This window comes from Dipodomys spectabilis, unplaced genomic scaffold (assembly GCF_019054845.1).
Source record: "Dipodomys spectabilis isolate Male_0828 unplaced genomic scaffold, ASM1905484v1 ptg000178l, whole genome shotgun sequence".
Taxonomy (NCBI): domain Eukaryota; kingdom Metazoa; phylum Chordata; class Mammalia; order Rodentia; family Heteromyidae; genus Dipodomys; species Dipodomys spectabilis.
Window position 1 is genome coordinate 13,270,893 of NW_024870855.1, and position 22,260 is coordinate 13,293,152.

Sequence of the window (22,260 nt, forward strand, 5' to 3'; positions counted from 1 at the left end):
CTTTCTCTGGACCTCCTCCCCTCATCATTTCAGTAGCATCTGGAGATCCCAAATGCAGACATGCTCAAAGTCAGCTCCTCAAGGGTTACCCCCACCAGGGTTCTCACAGGAAGATGTCATTGTTGTAAATCTGTTGCCAAGCCAGCATCCAGGGTCACAAACTACAGCTAGGAGTCCCTGGAGAACAAAACCACGAGTGCCTCCTATCTTGGGCCCTTACAGACACCTCACAGCCGTCAGTGATCAAGAAAATGCTTCATTTGCCAACAAGTATGCTGGCCAGCCACACTCCTATTTATCCAAGGACATCTGATCATGTGTTCCTGTTATCTGTCCACAATCTTGTTCATCTGAGGATGTCTGAGTATGTGTGCCTGTCATCTGTGTGTCCTCTAATGGCAGCTAACACTAACTATGCAACATGAGTCTAGTCCTAGGTTGAGAGTCCACATGTGGACATCATTCTATCCAGAGACCTTTCCTCTGGGAGGAAGCCACCATGCCACATTCCCATCTGGTAGAACAGACCAGGGACTTGGAGTACAAGAGTGAACAGGAGATCTGGCCCCCATCCCACACCAGAGGGTGCAGCTCAGAGGATCATGGCAATGCTCACATGAGCCTAAGCTACGTCCCATCTCCAGCACACATGCTCTGGAGCAGGGGCTCCACCTCCCATCTTCAGCATACTCCCTCTGGAGCAGGGGCTCCTGACCATCTGTCCCAGGAAGGTCCGGTCCCCAGGATCTGCCCTGTCCTTGGTGAGTAGCTCATCCTAGGGCCTGGGCCAAATCTGAGTCCAGGTTGGCCCAGAGCAACCAGAGAGACACTAGGCTACCTACCTTGGTCTGGGTTGAAGATTCGAAAGAGATCAGGGCAGGTGACCAGGACAATCTCTCCTACGTGGGCAGGCTTCCAACACGTGATGTTGTCCCACATGCCAGGGCAGCCTACAGGGAGACAATCATGGTACACACATATACCATATGCCCATATACACACATATGCCATGCCCAGTCATTGGTATGTGACACACATGTCCATAGATGTAGGCATCCATACACACTGCATTTGTGTTCATGCATGTACTACGCATGCTCATTCCTATACTTACCATATACTCTACATGCATCATATGTGCTTCATGCCTGCATCCTATGCACCCCACACACATATGCTTATACCATGCATGTACACTCACACATGCACCCTTTGCACACGCACACATACACATCAGTTTGTGAGCACCACTCACAAGCCAGACGCTGCAAGGTCCTGGCAGTTAATAGCTTGAAGGAAAGCCAGATTTCCTATCTGAAGGAGGCTCAGAGATGGACCTGGAAGACTTCTCAGAGAAGAGGAGAAATACAGACCCCAGGAGCTCATCTGATTCTCTGCCTCCACAGGCCCCAGCCCCACAGTCCTGGGACCAGGAGGTACCAGGCTGGTCTCACACTCCTGGAGACAGGGAAGTGCCAGGCTAGTACTAGATCTCTGAGGGTGAGAGGCCATATCTGGAACCTCATCTTCCTGCCCCTGCTCCTCTTTAGCCTCCCATCCTGCCCTCTCTCTGCCTGTACTGTGTCTGGCCTCAGCTCTTCCTCAATAGGTCCTTCCCACCTACAGGGAGACCCAGAACCAGCCTGAGGCTGTGCCCCACAGCCCCACCTGCCTACCACAAGGCCTGGAGCCAGGAGCTGGCACAGAGCTGGCTCTTGGAAGAGGAGCTGACAGGAGGAGAAAGCCATTCAGGCAGCAGCCTGTATGCCAAGGCTGGAACTGTGGAAGGGGATGGAGTGGGAAGAGATGAGGGAGGCCAGCACAATGTCACAGGGGCAGACTGAGGGAGAGGAAGGGAAGTACACACTGAAGGGCATTAGGGAGGTATAAGGCTTGGTGGCTAGCTGGACGTGGGCTGTGAAGAAGAGGAAGAGCTTGATCTTGATTGAGGACTGGATTTTTAGATCTGAAGGCACAGAGGTCTTGAGGACTGGATTTTCAGATCTGGGGGTGTGGGAATCTTGAGGACTGGATTTTCAGATCTGGGGTACAGGAGTCTCTGACCCCTTCTGCTTACTGTTCCCTCTCTCTCTTACGACTGCTATTTTCCCATCTGATCATCTTCCTTACCTTGTATTGATTCTCAGCACAGTAACAGTGACCTCTTTGATGCAAACTCCTAAGAACAAATCAGCCCTGGCTGGATCATGCTCTGCCTACAACCGACGGCACATGCTGGTGACATCCTGGCCAACACTGGAGGAGCTCACCCTGCCCAGGGACATGAGAGCAGCACTCAGCTATGCCCGGCCCCTGTTACCCATCAGTCCACAGTCAACTACCTGCAGAGATGCCCCTCTTCACACCAAAGACAACCTGGACACAGCAGTCTGTGACTGCGCAACACCCCACTAACCCTTACCTCGCACTTCAGCCTGGCTAGTAGCTGCCCCACCACCCCACCACCAGCTCCAGCACCTTCTCCAAGAGCCCTGTGGACCATACCCTCCAGAGCTTAAGAGTCAGGGGCCCTCTACCAGGACCTCAACCACTGCCTCTGTAAGGTGTCTTCTCAGCCCTGCCCCACGGATCATAAGCTCTACAGTCGGTATCTGGCATGGACACACTTCACCACCAATAATTAAAAGCTTCCCATGCTCTGAGCACCCCATTTTCTCAACATGGTATCCTTATCTCCTGCCCTTCACCCAGTCCCACCAAGCTCTCCTTCTCTGCTGTAGGGGTAGTGGTAAGAGAAGTCACCCAGGGGAAGAAGATGATCAAGTGAGAAGAGCAAGGAGGAGGAGACCCTGGGGACCCCACGCTTGTGGGGTAAGCAGTGCCAATGAGGGGAGGGGGAAGGCACAGCAGAGGAGGTAGAGTGAGAAGTCAGATATCAAGACAGGGAGCCAATCTGCAGTGGGCTCTATGCCAGGGAAGCACAGGACCCCTGTGGCCCCATTCCAGGACTGTTGGGCAAAGAATTGAGTTCATACATAGAAAGTTCTAGGGTTCGCCCAGCACAAGTTCCCTGGGTCGTCAGCACTAACTCCATCACTTTCATAAGCACCCTGGGAGTCACTACCCTGGGAAGACCGATCCAGGCAGGAGGAGGAACTAGAGACTTGCAAGGGGAAATGACATCTTGGTAGCCAGCTGCTGACAGGCCTGGAGGACATATGGCCAACACCAGGCTAGAGAGGGCTCTCCTGAGGTTGCAGTCCCTCTGTCAAGGTCATGACTGTTAGGTGTTGCTGAGACCAGAAGATGCCCACAGCTTGGGTACAGAAAGCTCCATCTCTCAGGCCTGGGAACTCCCAGTAGCACTGGCCTGTGAGAGATGGCTCATAGTACTGGGAATGCTGCAGGAACTCTGAGTACTGCTCATGGAGAGGGCAGGGACACTGAGAGCCAGACAAAGCCAGGTCGGGACACTGAGGATGATTCCTGCTCACCACTGTTTCACCAACTCACATGTGGCTGTGACACCATGTCCTTGAAATACACCCAAAAGCAAATCTTTGCCACCATGGCCCGTGCCTACTCTGGGATGTCTGTGGAGCATGGCTTGAGCCCACACCCCAGGAGCCCTGCCCAGCAGATGTTTCTGTAATGCAGAACATTAAGCCCTGGCACAGCCATCTGCCATGGCCAGCAGATGTTGCTGAGATCAGGAATAACTTAAGATCCAGTGAGCAGAGCTAAGGGGCAAGGAGGAATCCAGGGCCAGGCAGGATACTTGAAGGAAAGATCTTGGGCTGGAAGCAGAGGTGTAGACAGGGCAGGGGTTGCATGCTCATAATTCCAAGTGCCTTTTATATGCCAGGGACCATCTAGGGACCAGGTATACAGGGTATATACAAAGGTCTGTAATTTTCAAGTGAGTGAAGTGAGGGAAAGGGTGGGGCCAGCCCTCAGCATCTGTACCAGCACCCTGTGACATGCTTTTTGTTTCCTCTACCACAATTCTCATTGAGAGGGTCAGATGTCTATGTGTACTCCCAAGTTTGAGTGACCAGAGTATAGAGAAGATCCCCCTAGGATTTGCTAAGAATATCTATCAAGATCTCCAGCCCATAGCCTGGAAACCCTAATGATCCAGCTGCCACAACTCTGGCACCTCTTCCTGTCCCCTCTGTCTGTGTCTTATGTCGCTGAAGCCAGACAGCAGAAACACCCAGAACAAGACCCGTGACCGAGGGCTTAAGTCCTAAGACATGCCCTTGACCCAGGAGGAGTTCACAGCCTCCTGGTTCTGGAGGATAAACAGTGGGCTCTCAACACAGCCTTGGGTTTCTCTAACTGGAGAAGAAACTCATTTTCCTGCCTTCCAAACAGAACGCACACAGCATCTACATCCCTAACAATTCTGCATGCCAGACAAAACACAGCTCTGTTTTGTTGTGGCTGGGAAATCTCAAGACATCTTCCTTCCTTCCCTCCTCTTCTCACCCTTTTCCTTCTCCTTTTCCTCCCCCTTGTTCACTGAAGAAACACTAAGAAATATGTGTCAGACTGTACCATACTGCAGAATCACACAGGAGAGAAGGAAAGCACCCAGTCTGGGCCTCACCAAGCCTAGGGTCTGGAGAAACATGGAAGGATGTGATGCTAAATGTTGAGAGACCGCTGGATGCTGTGCTAGGTTCTTGCTGCTGCTGGAGATTTATACACAAAGTGAGTGTCTCCACATGCTGCAAGTTATTGTCATGCAGCTCTGGAGGCCAGGGGCCTGGGAAGGTCTTCACTGGGCTAGAATCAAGGTGCTGGCAGGGCCACCATTCTGGAAGCTCCAGGAGGGAAAAAAACCCTTCATTGCACCTTTTCCAGAGTCAACTAGCCACCTCATTCTCCATCATCAAGCCCAGTAGCTCAGCATCAGCAAGCTTCTCTCCCCTGTCTGGATCTCATGATTCTTTCACATGTAAGGACATGTATGAGGGGGTTAGTCCACCTAATTAAGTCAGGATAATCTCCCCATCTCAAGGTTCTTATCTTATGGCATATTCCAAGTCACTTTTGCTATGTACAGTCACATGTTCACAGGTATGGAGAACTGGGTGTGACTCTGTCTCTAAGCAGTCTCAGGGTATGAGAGGGGGACTTATTCTGCCTACCACAAAGGGAATTCAGGAATCACATGGTCTAATTTTGAGAGCAGAAAAGAAGACCTGAAAAGACCTATTGTGGTCCAGAAGAGGATGAAAGAGTTGAGTGTGGATCAATGGCAGAAGAGATGGAAAGAAATGTGTGGGGCAGTCTAGATGCCAGTGATGGGGATCGGTGACAGAGATGCTTAGTGCTCACTCATAATGTGACTTATATTCCAAGTAGATGAAGAAATTAGTCTCCAAAACATCTACTGCCTTCCTCTCTCTTCCCTCACAGTTCCTTCAGAATCACACACACAGGCCATATATAAACAGAGTTGTGTTCCAAAATGGAAACATCCTGGGTCTCTAGATGGCTGTGAGAAGCCAAGTTCTACTCCCTCCTCGGATGACCGGAGTGGCCTATGACATGTACAAACAAGAAATGTCACTGTCCTAAGTCTTTGGATTTTAAAATGGACTTGTCCCTGGAGCATAGTATAGGCTGTCCTGACTCATGCAGCAGAGACAGAGATGTCACCTTGATTTCCAGCTTGGATGGATAGATGGATAGTGGTAGGAAGGGTAGCTGGATAAGTATTTGTGGGAATGGTGAGTGGATTAGTGAGTGGTAAGTAAGTAGGTGGATGGGTGGGTGAGTAGATGAATGGATATATGAATGCTTAAGTGAGTGGAGGTGGTGGATGAATGGATGGGTGGGTAGATGGGTGAGTGGGTGGATGAGTTGGTGGGTGGATGGATGGGTAGATGAGTAGGTAGGAGGGTGGATGGGTGTATGAGTGGGTGGATGGATGGGTGGATGGGTGGATGGTTAGGTGGGAAGGTGGATGGGTGGGTAAGTGGGTGGATGGATGGGTGGATAGGTGGATGGGTAGGTGAGAGGTTGGATGGATGGGTGGATGAGTGGGGGGGAGGGTAGATGGATGGGTGGATAGGTGGATGGTTGGAGAGGTGGATGTGTGGGTGAGTGGGTGGGTGAGTGGATGGACAGATGTATAGATGAGTGGTGGGTGGGTGGATGGAAGGATGGATGATAGACAGATGTTCTATTTATCACAGTGGGGATGGCTGAGTGAGAAGCAATGATGGCGTAGCTTGACAAGTTGGAAATCAAGAGTTCTGTCTCCATATTATTTGATTTGAGGTAGTGATAAGAGCCAAGAGGAGACAATTGTCCCAAACAGCAATTGGACAAAAATCCAGGACCCAGAGCTCAAGTTAAAGCTAGAGGAAAGAAGTAGGCATGATCTGTAGGGACTCTGTTTAATCCCTGGGCATCCAACCAGAGGTGGAGCTCACAAAAAAAAAAGGCGAAAAATAGGCCTAACTCCAGAAGAAAGAATGCCAACATTTAGAAGCGGGGCTAACAAAAGAGACGAAGAGGAAAACCAGGACAGGCCAGCAACACTGCAGCCAGAAATGAGTTTCAGGAGGGTGACGGTCAAGTGAGGCCAACACCAAGTTCCCACTTCCCTTTCCTCTTCCAGAGAAAGCCAAAAATCAGAAGAGGTCTTGATCTCTTGAGAGCCCTCTCCACTTCTGGCTCCTCACCTAAACCTCCCTCTTCACCTCTCCCTGCCCCCAATTCTACACCAGCCCTCCTGAACCTTCCTGGCTTAGCCTGCAAAGGCCTCACTGTGGGCAGAGGAAGGTGGGCACCATGACGGCAGCAGCACTGCATGCTCTCTGAGCTGTGCCCACCTAGGACCTTGAACACAAAGTAGCCAGGGGGTGGCAGTGAATCGTGACAGTGGGAGGGACAGATTCCACTTAGGCAGGCCGAACTGAGAGGGAATGCAGGGCTATTAGCTCTCGCCTGGAACCGGATGAGGAGAGCTAATCTCAGGTTGTCATGGTGATAATTCTGTCCAGTTCCACACAATGTTCAAAACTCCTGAGACCAGGAACACCAGAATGACAGACAAAGCCACTGTCTTTCTGTGGATATGCTCCAGTATTGTTAGAGCAAGGCCTCCATCTGAGCATACAATTCAAAGGTGAAAAATATTCAATTTACTGAAACTTACTTTACAGCCAAAGGTTTCTTCTTTTCATAAATTGAGGTCCCCCACTCACCCATGAGGTAAATGTTGAAGGGGTAGGGGAGAATCCAAGACATAGCCCTTCCCTTTAGGAATGAACTGATCTCAAAACTTGGACCCCAGGCCAACAACACACCTGGGAACCTGCCAGAATGCAGGAGCTCAGTGTCTCCCAGGCCTAAGAATGAGGAAGCCTGTAGGTGGGACCCAGCAATCTGCGTTTTTACAAGCTGTCTAGGAGCAGGATGTGTGCTTCCATCAATGATAACCAAGCAATAGAAAAGCTACAGCTGGGTAGAAAATGAACCCAGAGTGACATTCCTACCTCCAGGTGAGTATAGAGGGGGCTGGAGCAAGGCACCCAGGACAGACTAATAACCTGCAGATCTTTTCTGTCCTATACTGCCATAGCCGGCCTCATCCACATCCTCTAGAGGGCTGGCCAGCCCTCCCTCAGCTGGAAGGCTTCCAGGCTGATGGATGCCGACGGGCCTGCAAAGAGGAGGCACTGGCTGGCCTGGTTCTGGACAGCCAGGCCTCTGAGCTGGGCCCCAGGAACTAAGCCCAGCAGACTGTGCCTGGGGACTGCTTGGCCCGTTGCAGCCAGGAGAGCAGCCGTTCCCACGCACAACGGCCCTCCTCCTGCTCTGGCCCCAAGGGCACTGCAGCAGAAAAGAGCTTTCCCTCTGGGCAGCAGACCTGGGCACCAGCTGGACTGGCTCTCACCCTCCATGTGCCACCTCTGGCCTTGGCTGTTCCCTGGGTCACATGACAGAGCCAGGCTGGGGTTGGCTCAAACTCCATTCAGCATAAGGGCTAGAGTGAGGGACAAAACCACCTCCAGACCTCCTGTGTAAGAAACACCCGTGACACAAGCCAAGGATGCCGCAAACCGAACAACTCGGTGAGAACACGCCTCCGGCTGCCAAACGTTTCCTTGCCGCACTGCTCCCACTCCCACTGTCTCCCTCACATTGCCATCTCGGGCCCCAGGACCAATGAGGACCAGCAGTGGGAGGAGGGAACGCAACCCCTCCAAACCCCCCACCTCAACCCACACATACCACCACACCCCCTCAACACACCAATAGTTCCTATTCCACCAACCTACCTTACTACCTTACTAGATTACAAGGATTACAAGAAGACCCACAAAAGATACACATGGAGAAACATAAACAGGCAATGCATTCATCTGCCGCATAATGACACTAAGAGCAGACCAATAGCACCATGGTCACTGATAACCTTACAGCAGCAGTAGGGAATTCCTACTGCTTGGTGATAACTCAACACACTATCAAGAATGCTAGTAGAAACGAATCCTACTGTGCCACCAGTAGTATGAGAAAACAGTAGGTGTGTCTGGAGGTGGCGGCTCGTGTCTGGAATCCTAGCAGGCTCATATCAGAAGGTCATCGTTTCAAGGCTAGCCCAGGAAACAAGCTCATAAGACCTAGCTAGGACAACCTTGCTCTCCTCACCCCTTCCCTGTTCACACCTTTACCTCTATGCCTCTCCCTTCCCTGTCTCTCCATCCACTCTCCTAAGCACAAGTACAGCCCTCAGACCTATCCTTCTCCTCTCAGGATTCTTTCTAGATGTTCCAAACAGCACTGGCCTGATTCCTGGAGATTCTGTGTGCTCTAGCACCGACCTAGAAGAATATGGACAACCCCATAGCCCTCCAAACCGAGGCAGTCATACTCAAGCATAGAATCTCTATCAGGTACTTAGCAAACATTGCCCACTACCCTGTGCACTTCTCCATGGGTTTCTCATTCAACACAGTAACCCTAGCTTATACTGTTCAAGCTGGAGCTAGGGAGAGCTTTAGGACACAATGTCATCTCCTGAGGCTTACACACAGTGGCTGAGGCCCAGACACCTTGAGTTCAAGTTCAAATTCCATGTCTGCTCATAACACACTTGTCTTGTTAAGGTGCAGAACCTCCTTATGCCTCAGTTTCCTAAAAAACAGGAATAACAGCCCTCTAGGTTTCTCTGGTGGTCTGCCAGCACTGTGCCTGGCACTCAGCAAGTCTAATCCACATTGGCCATCCACATGATCATCTCAACCCCTCCTTGTACAACGGTCCTAGAGCAGGAAAGAGCCATGGAGTTCATGGCTGGCCATTAGTCTCCTCTTCCCCCCCCCCCCCCCCCGCAAACTGTGTAAAGCTTCTGCTATATTAGCTCTGAGGCCTGGCCTTGTCCTGCCCCACTTCCTAACTCAAGGTCATGGGAGGGAAGAACACAAGGGTGAGACCCTCTCTTTAGGCAGGTCACTGGAGGGTGAAGCTCCCTCTCTCCTCCAGATGCTCAGGACTAGAGGAAGGCTATTGCCAGCCTCACCTCTGAGGAACCCTCATCCCATGCCCTCCTCCAGGCTGTGGGGTTCCCTGCCACTATACCAGCCAACAGGAAGTGCCTTCTCCCTGTCTCCTTCCCACTGCCCACAGCAGCTCTGGGCAGTGTATCTCTCTGAGACCCAGCCCTTCCTGGCCCTCATGGTACCCTGGCCACTGTGTATCCAGTAAGCAAAGGAGGGTTGAGGGTTGAGCTGGCAGGCTTTCAGCCCCGAGCTAAGTCTAGCCTTCATGAGTGGCCACAAGAATCCAGAGCTCCCCTAGAAGTGGACTTGGAATGTATATGCACCCTCAGAGTTGGTCCAGGGCTCTGACACAGGTTGTCGGAGTCCTGAGTTGGCCAGCTCCCACCCCAGGCCTCTTGTAGATGTGGCCTCTAGTTTGGAGTCATCTCTCTGGGTCATCTTTCATTCTTCTCTGCTGCTCAATGCCTACCTATGCCCTGGGCCTAGCACAGGGCCCTGTCACTCCATCCAGCCCTAAGAACCACTTGGAGTCTTTAGACATCAGTGGCTGTGGCCACCTTTGGTTCTGATTTAATCAGCGTGGATGGTGGCTGGAGTACATTCTTCTCAAAGTCCCCAAAGACAATGCAGTTCCTGCATTGTCTGACTCTCCAGCAGTTCCTGCATCATTTGATCCTCCATCCGTTTCTATATTATCTGACTCTCTAGCAGGTCATGTCTCCTGTCCTCTAACAACACTCACCCCAGCCCTCCAGCACACCAGCAAAAGGCTCCTGCCAGCAATGCCTTGCAATCCTCCACTTTAGACAGGGCACTCATGGAGCAAGTCTCTGCTGTCCTGCTGCAGCCCAGGGCTCAAAAGATGGGGCACTATTAAAAGGCACACAGCTCCTGCCATCCTCCTGCCTACCTCACCTTTCTCCTCCTGGACAGAAGGATAGCAGTGGCTCCACCCAGAGACCTGACATTCAGGAACAACAGAGCTTGAAGGCAGATATCTAAGATCTAGACCCAGCCATGTGATCTGAGCAGGCATTCTAGCACCTTACTTTGTATCTCCTAAACAAGACACTTGGACCAGATAATTTTTGGGTAGTCTTTGAGTCTCCTCCAGATCTGCACCCCTCTGGGCCCCTGCCGCTATTTCCCTAGTAGGTGGACAGACTTATATAGAGTCCACAGGGCTGAGCCTATGCTGGGTGGGCTGGGTCGGGGCTGAGCCTTTGCTGGGCAGGCTGGCAAGGCAGCCCTGACTGGGGCACCTCTCTCCCGGCTGTCTTCACTGAGGTGCAGGACAGGCAGCTTAAACCGCTACATCTAACTGGGCTACAGATCAGTGAAGCCTTCAGACACTGGGTGCTCAGAAAAGCTGTGAGGGCTCTAAGGAAATCATATAGCCCCTGACCAGGGAAGAGAGCCCACCCTCCAGTGACCACACAGGAGAGGGGGGCAGAACCCCCAGGCCTCCATGTCCCCACAGATGGGAGCAGAGGATGCATTGCTTCCATGGGTCCCAAGGACCCACCTGAAGCAGGGAGTTGGAAGCAGAGGTTATCTAGAGCCTCTGGGCTTCACAGATGCAGCACTTCTCCCTTGGCAATAGGAATCATTCAAGGGCATCCTTTAATGCCTGGGACTGGGGTGCCATGAGCCCCCTGGAAGAGGCTGAGGATGACAACACCCCAAGACTGTGGCCATGTCCACCACAGGCACTCAGCCCCCCGGGAGCCCTGTGGTACACAGGTGACCAGGACACCTGCTGCTCTCCGCTCTGACCTCAGCCCCGGCACTTGGAGGAGACAGTTCCACCTGACACTGACCAATGCTCTCACAGCCCAGACACCACAGCAGCTGCATTTCTGCTGCCACCGGCCCAGGTGGCAACCCAGCAAGCTTCCTGGCCAGCTGCTGGCCAGGCCAGGCTCCAGCTGCGTCTTAGCCCCTTGGGGAGACAGGACTGCCACATCCAGAGGCAGGATGCAACAGCCCCAGAGCAGTGCCTTCTGTCATGCTGCAGAGTACAGAAGAGGCTGGGGAAGGCCACCTTCATGCAGGGATAGTGAGCTACTCTGCGACCTCACTCACCTGGGGAGGAATCATTGAAGTCCAGCAGGCGGTTGGCCCTCTGGATCTTCTCCAGGCACATAGCTTGCTCCTTCTTGAAGATGCAGTCAGAGTGCATGGTGGTGGCCTGCGGGACACACAGATGGACGGTAAGACTGGTGGGAAGGGTGACCACCCACAAGGCTCCTAACCCAGGGCAGAAACCAGAGGGTAGCTGGGAAGAAACAGGAAAAGTAGAGGGCAGAGAACTTGTTCTAGGGCCAGGGCATCCACTCTCATAATTACCATGGGGTTCCTCTTGGTCACCAACACGGTGAGGCTAGCATGGACCCCACTCTTCCACGTCGATAACCTTGGCAAACACCCATGAAGTACTCCAGCAGGGCAGGCAACTATTCTGAATGTCATGAGTGTGTGTGTGTGTGTGTGTGTGTATGTATGCACACACACATACATGAGCATGCACATGTGTGTGCATATGTGTAGGTGTATGTGAGATAGTTTGTATCATTGTCCATTTTACAGATATGGAAACAGATAGAGATAGGAACTTGCTAGGCCTCACGGCTTAGAGGACTGGAGCCAGGGTGTGATTCTAGGCAGCCTGGGGCCCCCAGGATCAGACAAGCAAGCAGGGGCTAGGCTGAGAGCATGCCTCTCCTGTCCTTTGGAGTTGCAGAAGGAGGAGGCATTCAGGAGCCTCCTCTCATTTACAGAGGAGGAGAAATGATCTCAGAGAAGTTAAAACACCACAGCCCAGGTTACATAGCTCTTTCATGCCCAACAACTCTAGCTCAGAACAGGGGACTTCACAGCACACATAGCAATGATGGCCACTGCATTCGATGACACTGTCATTTGAATCAAGGGCCAGGATGGCTCCATCAAGAATGTGTATGCGTGTGGAGGGGGTTGTGCATCTGAGCTGCTGAGGGCCATGCTCACAGGTGTATAGGCAGCTCCCTGAAGGCCCTGGGTTTGCCAGTCACACAGGACAGCAACACAACAGGTACCCAGACTCCTAGGCAGGGTGGTGGGGCTCATAGTAGGGAGCCTTCACTTCCTACTTGCTCCTTGCCAGAGGGACATCAGCAGAGTACTTCTCTAGAGTCCAGAGCTGGTAGTGCCAATAGCTGGGAAGAGGAAGCTAACAGAGCCTCTGCACCCCACCCAGGGCCTCTACATGCCATGCTGAACAATATGGAAAGGGTAGCCATCCATAGATTTGAAAATGCGGGCCTCTCTCTAGAGGTGGGGTCCATCTCTAACTCAAAGATGCTGGGTGGTCCCCAGAAGGTGCTGGGATGAGCATAACTGTAGGCACACAAAGACAGGGTCTCTGGGATCCAGAAGAATTATGGAGGGAGGTTGTAGGTTCTTACCACAGGCAGTAGGAGGAGAGTGGCCAGGACTACCTGCAGGACACCAGCCATGGTGATCAGCTAGGACAGTGAACTTGGCTCCCAGCAGCCTCAGCTCAGCCCCACACACACAGGCTGCAGGGAAGGAAAGGTGTTGAGTCCTAGGGTGGCACCAGACACCTGCAACACACTCCCAGCCCCCCCCCAGGGGTCTCCTTCTGGGACCTGCATGCCCAGTTCTTGACTCCCCCAACCCACAAGCAGGTGCCAGCATTGAGTGCTTACTCCAGCAGACAAGCCAGCTCATTCCAATATCTGAAAATATTCACACTGACACAGAAAGAAGCATATGCACAGGGCTGGGCATGGTGGCCTGTGCCTTCATCTAAGCTACGGGGGACATGGAGATCAGTAAGTTCACAGTACCAGTCTAGCCCCAGCAAAAATTTAGCAAGACCCCACATCAACACATAAACTGGGCATGGTGGCAGCTGCTTTTCATCTCAGTAATGGGGGTAAGAGCAGTGAGGTCAGTGGTGGACAATGAGAGAACTTATCTGAAAAAATCACTAGTGAAAACAGGCTGAGGGTGTGGCTCAGGGATAGAGTGCCTGCCTAGCAAGAATGAGACCCTGAGTTAAAATCTCAGTGCTGAAGAAAGGGGGTGGCGGGTGGAGGGATGTGAAGCTATTCCTGCAGCATCATTTAAAATAGCATACAAGCCTAGTGTTGGTAGCTCACACCTGTAATCCTAGCTACTCAGGAGGCTATGATCTGACCATCATGGTTCAAAACCAGACAAGGAAGTCTGTGAGATTCTTACTTCCAATTAACCACCAACAAGGTGCAATACAGAGCCGTGACTCAAATGGTAGAGCTCCAGTTTTGAGTAAAAAGCTCAGGGGCAGTACCCAGGCCTGGACCCGAACAAAAACAAACAAATAACAAAACAAGATCTAGGACAAAGGGGACAGCACAGAAGCCATCTTACATGCACTGCTGGGCAGTGCTTGTTCGACCAATAAGAACATAACAGCCCAAGTTGCTATTAAATTATTAAATTGCTCAAGAAAGGGTTAACATTGGGAGCACTGCTAACCCACAGAGTGTGATTTAGGAGGCCACACAGAACTGGAGAGAGTCTGCTCTAGCACAACGACCAGGAGGCCTTGTACACGTGCCCAGCAGGCAGTCCTAATATTACTGTGGGCCCTGGCTCTCAGCCTAAACAGGCCTGTCTCCCTCCAACTCCTGGCCTCCCCAGGCTGCCAATAAGCAAGCACCCAAAGAAGAAACAAAGACAGAGGCAGAAGGACTATACAGGGCTATGCAGATGCTGAGGATGGTGCTCAGGGAATCCTGGGCATGGTGGCCAAGAACCTGGCCGCTTCTTGAAGCCAGAGGCTGGGAGGGCAGAAGGATTTATTCCTCTGAACACCCAGTTAGCACCTATGTCAGGCACATAGGAAGTGCCTCCAGCTTGGCACTGGTGGGCACCAGAGGGCTTAGCCATCTCCATCATCCTGGGCTCTGCCTGGCTGGGGTGGAGCAGTGCCTGGTCCCCTGTACCCCAGCAATGGCTGAATGGCAGCCAGGGGTGAAAGTTGCTGGAAAGGTGGAGATCATCTGAGATCAGGGTGCCTCCTGGACCCCTTGGACAACATCAGGTCACACACAGGAAAGTTGAGCTACTGGTCCCCAGTGACACCAGCACTGCCTATCCCTAGCTGGATCTCCTGGCCACTTGTGGCCTGGCTGGCCACTGGATCCCCATGCTCAGGGAAGCAGAGCCCTCTGCCCACCTGCCCCAGTTCTCCATCTCCAGGCAGCATCAGGAGGGTTGGGGTCATAAAGGTTTTATATTAAGCTTTGTTAAGACCATGGGGTAAATACAGAGTGAAAGCAGGAAGGGCTGGAGGGGGAGCAGGGGCAGGTGAGGGAAGGCTGGCTGCATTCTGAAGTTTCTCTCTCTCTCTCTCTCTCGCTCGCTCGCTCGCTCGCTTGCTCGCTCTCACACACTCTCTATCCTCACATACACACAACCCAAATCCATAGAGATGAGCTTATAGATGAGCACACCCCTCATACACACAGGAACACTCGCTGCAAACATCCATGATGGGCACAAGACTCCACCAGGGACAGGTAGATATGTGCAGATGCCAATGCAGGGCAGCTGCATGTCCCTATGTACTGGCCAGCCTGTGGATGCACACCATGATGCACACCTCAGGTGGCGAGCAGAGGCACCCTTAAAAATCACAGCCCTGAGACACACTGCAGATGCACTCAGCAGCATGGGCAGTGGTAAACACACACGTGCACCCATGGGCACACAGGCAGGATGCTCACCACCATCTACCACCGCAGCTCTACTGGAGCTCCACCAGCCTGTCACACCACCTCACCACCTATGTGCACAGAAGAGGTGCGCTAGCCCAAGAACCAAGGCCTGCCCCCTGCACTGCAGTCCACTACCACCCAGCAGCACAGAGCCCCCACCAAAGAGAGGAGACAGTCTCTAGGGTGCCCCACCCTGGCTCCCTGTGCCCACGAGAATGTCTGTAGGCTCTGTTCCCTCCCGCCCTGCACAGTGCCTGGTGGACAACTCTGTCCCAGACCACCTGCCCAAACACACTTGTCCAGGCTCTTCCAGGCACAGGCCTGTCTCCTCTTGCCAAGGTCAGCTTTCAGAGATGTGTGCCCTGGGCCTGTGCCCACTTGCCAGCTGCTCAACTCCGTCCTGGCTGTCTCCTCCTCCGTTGTCTCCCAAGGTGCCAGGTTTCCCACCAGGAGATGAGCTGGGCAACCATTGCCAGGGCCCTACCAGGAGATAAACCGGGTAATCGTAGCCAGAGCCCCATCAGGAGATGAACTTGGTGACCACAGCCACAGCTCTGTTAGGAGATGAGCCAGACAACCACAACTAGGGTTAGACAGCACCCGTGAGGACAGACACTGGGCTTGGATGGATGACCTGACGGCTCCATATATTCCCACATGCTACCCCGTGGGTCCAGGTTCCACTTGGTAGTTGACTTTGAGGACAACTGAACTCTATCACTGAGTGTTTAGCATGATAGATGTGGGAACCACTCCCCACTTAGCTAGATTGTTTGGCCTCAGGCCCTAAGCAGGCTGTTCAACCTTTCTAGGCTTACCTGTAGATGAGGAAGGATAGCAATTCCCATCTCACACATGTGAGTTCAAGGCCATAGGAAATGAGGGCTATGGCTCTAACCTCAGCACTTCCTGCCCAGACCTGTTTCACTGTCTCACATGGGGAGAATGGCTGCTGCATCTTGACTTGCCCAAGGGTGTATTTACTAAGTATTCATACTCAGTACAGGCAGGCACTTGCCAGCTGTGTTTACTAAGTGCTCATACTCGGTACAGGCAGGTTCTTCGCAATGGGGTGTTCACTAAGTACTCTTAGTACATGCAGGCATTCTTCCAGGCAATAAATGTACATTAGCTCCTGAAACCTACAAGGTAGTTTCTAGCACTGTCCTTGTTCTAAAATAAGAGAGACTGAGGCACAGACAGGCCAAGAGACTGCCTGAAGGCCCCACAGCAAGCACATAGCAGGGCTGGACAGAGTGCCCAAGTGATATGGCTGTGATGCTTACATGGTTGCTCTCTGACATGGGTAAAATAAAGGCCAGCTCAGAGCCCACGGATGCCTCATCACACCCCTATCCCCAGGCCTGCTGTGGCCCTCCTACTCCATCCTGTGCCTGTATAGATGCAGACATCTATATCCTGAAATCAACTTTAAAGACCACCTCCAATGGGACAGGTGGGGAAACTGAGATCAGAGTGGAGCAGGTCACAGCATAGGCCCTGGCAGGAATGGGGTATGTAACAGATGCCTGAAATGGAGGAGAGTTTGGCAGGCAGAACAATGGCATACCCTCCTCTCCAACAGGGAAACCCAGCTCAGGATAGGGGAGGAGATGGTCCTATGATCCTGGCAGGCAGGGGTGCCCCCACCAACAGTGAGCAGTGACGGGTGCATCCTCAGTCAGCAGTCAGCGGATGGAGCCAGCGGTGACTCACCAGCCCCATGTTGGAGGAGGGGAGAAACTGCAGACCCTCCAGCTCTTCCCAGAGAGTGCGTACCCCATGGCCACTGTCCTGTCCAGAGAGGCCCCCATAGCCAGGACCCCCCAGTGCCTCCATGAGACCTTGGGATTTCCCTGCATCCCTCCCCTGGAGTGGCTCTGGCTGCACAGGTCCCTCTGACCTGGGAAAACCTCCACTAGGGGCAAGGATAGCCCTTCTCTCTCTCTCCTGGCCCTGAGTGCCTATCCCAGCCCCTCTGCTGGGGGCTACTGGCTGCTTCCCACCATCTCTCTCTGAGTAGACCCAAGCAATGGCACAGAGAACATGCAGGAAAAGGTCATCATCTCCTCTGTTCCCATCTGAGGCTGTACTAATTGAACCAGGGCAGGACCCACCCCACTTCTTCTTACCCTTCCTCAAGCACTTTGAGAAGGATAAAGGATATGCATTGCCTCATGGAAGGGTGGGAAAGTTCTAAAACCTCCTCCTTTGGGAAAGAAGCAGAAGGAAAAGCCAAGTAGGAGCCCTTGGCCCAGACACACAATGGAAGCTGGCCTGGACAGAATGCTAGGCCCCTCTGGGACAAATACATCCGACAGGAGACCTCAGCTCCAGTGGGGAAGGAAGCATCCAGGCTATCCTCAGGAACCTGCAGCCCCCAGCACCAAGCCTCCTACTTCCTAGCCTTTTTCTTAACCTTATAGACCAGGAGTTGTCGAGCTTTTCCAGTTAACTCCCTATTTTTGTACAGCAGCCAAGAATGGCTTGTCTGTTTCTAAATGGTGGAGAATAACTATTTTAACCCTTTATTTCAGGTATATGCAAATCACCTTGAATTCAAATATCCAGCATCCATAAGTAAAGTCTGCCTGTACCTCTCTATGGGCATCTGTGGTTGCTTCTGAGTGATAGCCGCAGAAGAAAATCACTGTCAAGCAGTCTGATGGCCTCAGAGGCTAAAAAAATTGACTGGATTTGCAGAAAAAGGCTGCCGATCCTTGTTCTAGGCTCATACAGTGTGCACATGCACACTCAAATGCATGCCCATGCCTGTACATGCAGGTGTGTGCACACACACACACACACACACACACACACACATACACACTCACTCCCATTCAACCCCACACATCTGCACCTTCGTTAAGGAAGGGTTTTGCTGACTTCAAGCTCATCCTTAAGTCCCTAGTTGTGCCCAGATTTGGGTAAGAGGTGCTTATTTTTCTGGTATACATCTCCATTGTGTCCTAGCTCCTCAGCAGGTGTCACCGGAAGCCTGCATGCTTCCCAGCTGTGTGTCACTCCCTCTCTGTGTCACTGTGGGGGAGGCTGTCACTGTGCCTCTGACGGCATCCAGAGCTCAGCACAAACACCACTGAGGATTTTACAGCCTCGTTACCAGGTGGCTGGACCACCAGGCCCAATGCATCAGCCCCAGCGGCTGCAGATTCTCTAGTTCAGGAAGGGCTGTGGTTTCTTGAGGCCTCTTGCCCTCCCAGGAAGGAAAACCCCTGTCTTCCCCTATATAGGTCGTACCCCTACTTAGCTCCCTCCCTAAGATGCACATGCTCTGTCACCAGATGGCCCCCAGCAGCTCCCCAATGAACCTCTCTCAGGTGAACAAGGCCATCCTGGCACTGATCTGAGCTCATAGGATGCACTTGGCATACGCAGCTTTTGTCGTCTGACAGACAGCACAAGGTGTCCTCCACTTCATCAATGCCAGTCCCACTCAATGAAATGCTTGTCCCTCAGACACCAGCAATCTAGAGACAAGGGAAAGCCCTCATGTGGCCTTGTGTCTTGTCTTTCCTAGCATCTCACCAGGGGTACTGATTTATACATATCCAGGTATTCAACATACACTTAAAGAAGGAACATGGCAGAGACAGGGGCCTAGGAAGAAGGATGGATCCCAAAATGCTTCTTCACTCAGCCCTCACCACCCTGAACCTTAACACAACAGGGCCTCTAGCCTCAACTAGTCCCCAGAGTACAGCCCTTCCAGCTCCCCTCAGCTCCCCTGGAAACCACCCCCCCCTCACTGCATAGAGGGAAGAACCCTATGGTATTGCCCCAGACACTCCCCGACCCAGGAGATGTGGCTGAGGGTGGAAGAGGGAAGGCCCACCACACCACACACACTTGTTGATGTACTGGATGGCAGATCATCCTGTCTCTAATTCCTATGTTCAATTTCAGCTTGTGTCTGCACTGGGGCTTCTGCCTGCCCTGTCCAAGGTCACTGAGAAGAGTAAGCCTGAGGCTGGGGGTTCTAACAGCCTGCCCTTTTCCAGTACCAAACTCAGAGAGGAGTCTCCTGAGTAAACACACACACACACACACACACACACACACACACACACACAGAGGCTGAAATGATTCCTCATCCTCATCCCAAGTCCACATCCTCCATCCTGCCCTTCAGGGTGCTTGGCTGCCCCTGCCTCCTTCGTCCTGAGTGTCCCTTCCAATCCTCCAGCCCATGGCTCACTTAGTGTTGTTTTTGTTACTGGGAAGCTGGAGGAGACAGAGAATGAGAGGCTGGCACACCTCACTAAAACACAGAAAGGTCTGAAGAATCAGCAGGCCCATCACCCTCTCTAGGCTGGTCCAGAGGTGGCCTGAGCACCTTAAAGGCTCCAGGCTCTACTCCAGCTCGGTGTAAAGTGCCACCACCTCCCTAGGGTCCTGATCTATCCCCGACTTTTCTGAGGCCTCCTCCTGGCAAGACATCCAGGTTGAATTCAGCCGGCTTCCATCCCACTATGACTGCAGAAGCCTGGGCATTTAAGGAGGACGGCAGGGTCTCCAGTTCAGGTTGGGAAGGCCTGGGAAGGCTGGGAAGGCGTTTCCTTGGGACTGCCTAAGATCAGACATCAGACTCCAGCCTCTGCATGCCTCGCTTCTGGAAAGCCAGGAACCAGCTCTTTCTGAACAATCCCAACTAGATCACCACAGGGGTGCATCCTGCGAGGCCCTTCCCCCCCCCCCCCACTTACCCTGCACAGGACCTCACTGGTCAGCCCACAAAGCCCCTCAGAACTCAGCACCCCGCCTCAGGGACCCCTCCAGTTCCTCTTCTGAGTCTGCATGGAGATTTGGGGTGGAGAGGCAGGGCTCCCGGGTCCCTGGGGTCACAGTGCCATCCCAGTCCCTGGCCGCCCCTCCTGGCACCGGGCTAGGCCTATCCCGCTCCAATGGGCTGTAGGCATGGTCTCCCCCCGGCCACCTCTCGAGCAGGAGCCTCCGGACACTTCACTTGGTGAGGTGACACCGCGGCGCAGCAGGCAGTGGATGCGAGAGACGCCTATTTCGGGGTCGCAGCTCTGCGCCTCACTGGCCCGATCCGCGGTGCCTGCGGGTCCGGGGACCCCGAGCAGGGCGAGAATGGGCAGGGGCAGCTCTTACCTGCTCCGTGCGGGGCCTGGCTGAGGGCCGCGGGAATTCAGGCTGGCACCGGACAAACCCCGAGGGGAGGGCGCGCAGCCGGCAAATCTGCGCCCTGCGCCTCTGGGGCACGGAGGGACGGAGCGGGAGCCGAGGGGCGCGGGAACGGATGGAGCGGGAGCCGAGCGGCGCGGGGATGGATGGAGCGGGAGACGAGAGGCGCGGGGACCGATGGAGCGGAAACGGAGGAGCGCGGGGACGCGGGGGGGAAGCGGGGATGGATGGGGCGGGAGCCGAGGGGCGCGCACCGCGCGGGGCTCCGAGTGCTGCGGGCTAGCTGAAGGCCAGGGTCCGCGTCCCTGCGCGGCGGCGGTGGCGTGTGCGCACGCGGAGGCCGCGCTCATCTGGAGCCGCCGCCGCCGCCAGGGCTTGCCCAGTGGCGAGCAAGGCGCCCCCGCGCCCGCCCCACGCCGCCCGCGCCCGCCCCTCGCCTCGCGGTCGCCTCGCGCGCTCGGTCCTGCGGGACAGGCGCCGCCTCCGCCGCCGAGTCGGGCCGCGCCGGAGGGAGGCGACCGACCACCGGCTCCCCGCGGACCCCGCGGGCCCCCGCAGGCTGGGGGTGGGCCCGGGCCAATGAGCGCCGGGGGCGGGGCCAGGCCTCGGCTGCGGGCAGGCGCGGCGCGTCCTCTGCGTTGCGCCCACGGGTGCTTCGCGCGGACACCCCCGCCACACACACACACACACACACACACACACACACACACACACACACACACACACACACACACACACACACACACACACACACACACACACACACACACACACACACACACACACACACACACACACACACACACACACACACACCCCCAGGCGCGGAGGTGGAGGCCACAGTCGCCCCTAGCTCCGTATCGAGCTTCCGGCTGGTGAGGCCTTCGCCTCCTTCCTCCCCTCGGCCCAAGGCTCAGAGGTAGAAAGCGCTCCTGCTCCTCCACTCGTGTCCCGGAGCTCCATACTGCAGCTCAGGGAAGGAAGTCCCAGACCCTCCTCCATCTCTTCTCGGCCAGCAGCCGGGGTAGGGGAGGGTACCTGGACATCCACCATCGTGGTGTCCTATGGACCACTTCTACAGCCAGATAAGGGGGTGGGGTGTCTATAGGACACTGGTGTCTCGAAATGAACCAGACTGTGGTGTACCAGCACTGCGAGCTAGGATAAGCGGCTAGAGCTGCCCCACTGGCATCTACACCCCGGGTCTTGCTGACAGCTTTAAACTAGCGTAGTACTGCATCCCATAATAGGCTACACTTACTATTGATGCTGAATAAATTACCGTGGTTAATTATTGTGGTCCTGCTCGATTCTCCTAGCACAAATGGGTGGGTTGAGGCTTAATGAGGGGACCGAGCAGAGCAAGTGGGGGAGTTGTGGAGGAGCCAATGTCTAGCTGAGAGCGGTCACCTCCCCCAGGCAATGCAATCCTTAGCCCACCTCATCCCATAAGAGTCCTTGCCCACCCCCCAGACCATAGGGTACCTGCCTGCTTCTGCACTGTTTGCACTCATTGTTCACGGCAACAGTAGCCCCATAGCTCCCTCCACATCCCCAATCCCCAGTTCTGCCACTGGACACTGGGATCCGATTCCAAGTCCCTAAATGGTCATCTAGCTGAGGAATCCCCAGTGAAGAAGAGGAAGGAAAGAGAAGACTTGCCTTCCCTTGGGGACTCCAACCTCAGCAAGGGAATGCAGAGAACGGGCAAGGGTGATCCGAGGTCACAGGAAGGTGCATGCAGTTCCCTAGAGGCAGACAGGAAGTTCCAGCTTCCTCCTTGCCACTCAGTGAGCGCTGCTGCCCACCTCACCGTTAGACTGTTAATCAGATGTCTC

At 53.9% G+C, this 22,260-nt stretch overlaps 1 protein-coding gene across 3 annotated transcripts in view; it reads right to left on the reverse strand.

Annotated features, from left to right (window-relative positions):
- Positions 1–13,044, reverse strand: part of Adcyap1r1 (ADCYAP receptor type I) — a 34,976-nt gene extending 21,932 nt beyond the window's left edge. For 2 of the 3 annotated variants that reach the window (XM_042695061.1, XM_042695059.1), the window contains exons 1-3: positions 12,935–13,044; positions 11,574–11,679; positions 843–950 (exon numbers count right to left, since the gene is read on the reverse strand). In XM_042695061.1, the coding sequence (XP_042550995.1) occupies positions 843–950; positions 11,574–11,679; positions 12,935–12,985 (265 nt within the window). In that variant the 5' untranslated portion in view covers positions 12,986–13,044. Of the gene's footprint in view, positions 1–842; positions 951–11,573; positions 11,680–12,934 lie in introns of those variants that run through there. The other variant, XM_042695058.1, reaches the window with a different exon arrangement.
- Between the last annotated feature and the right edge of the window lie 9,216 nt (positions 13,045–22,260).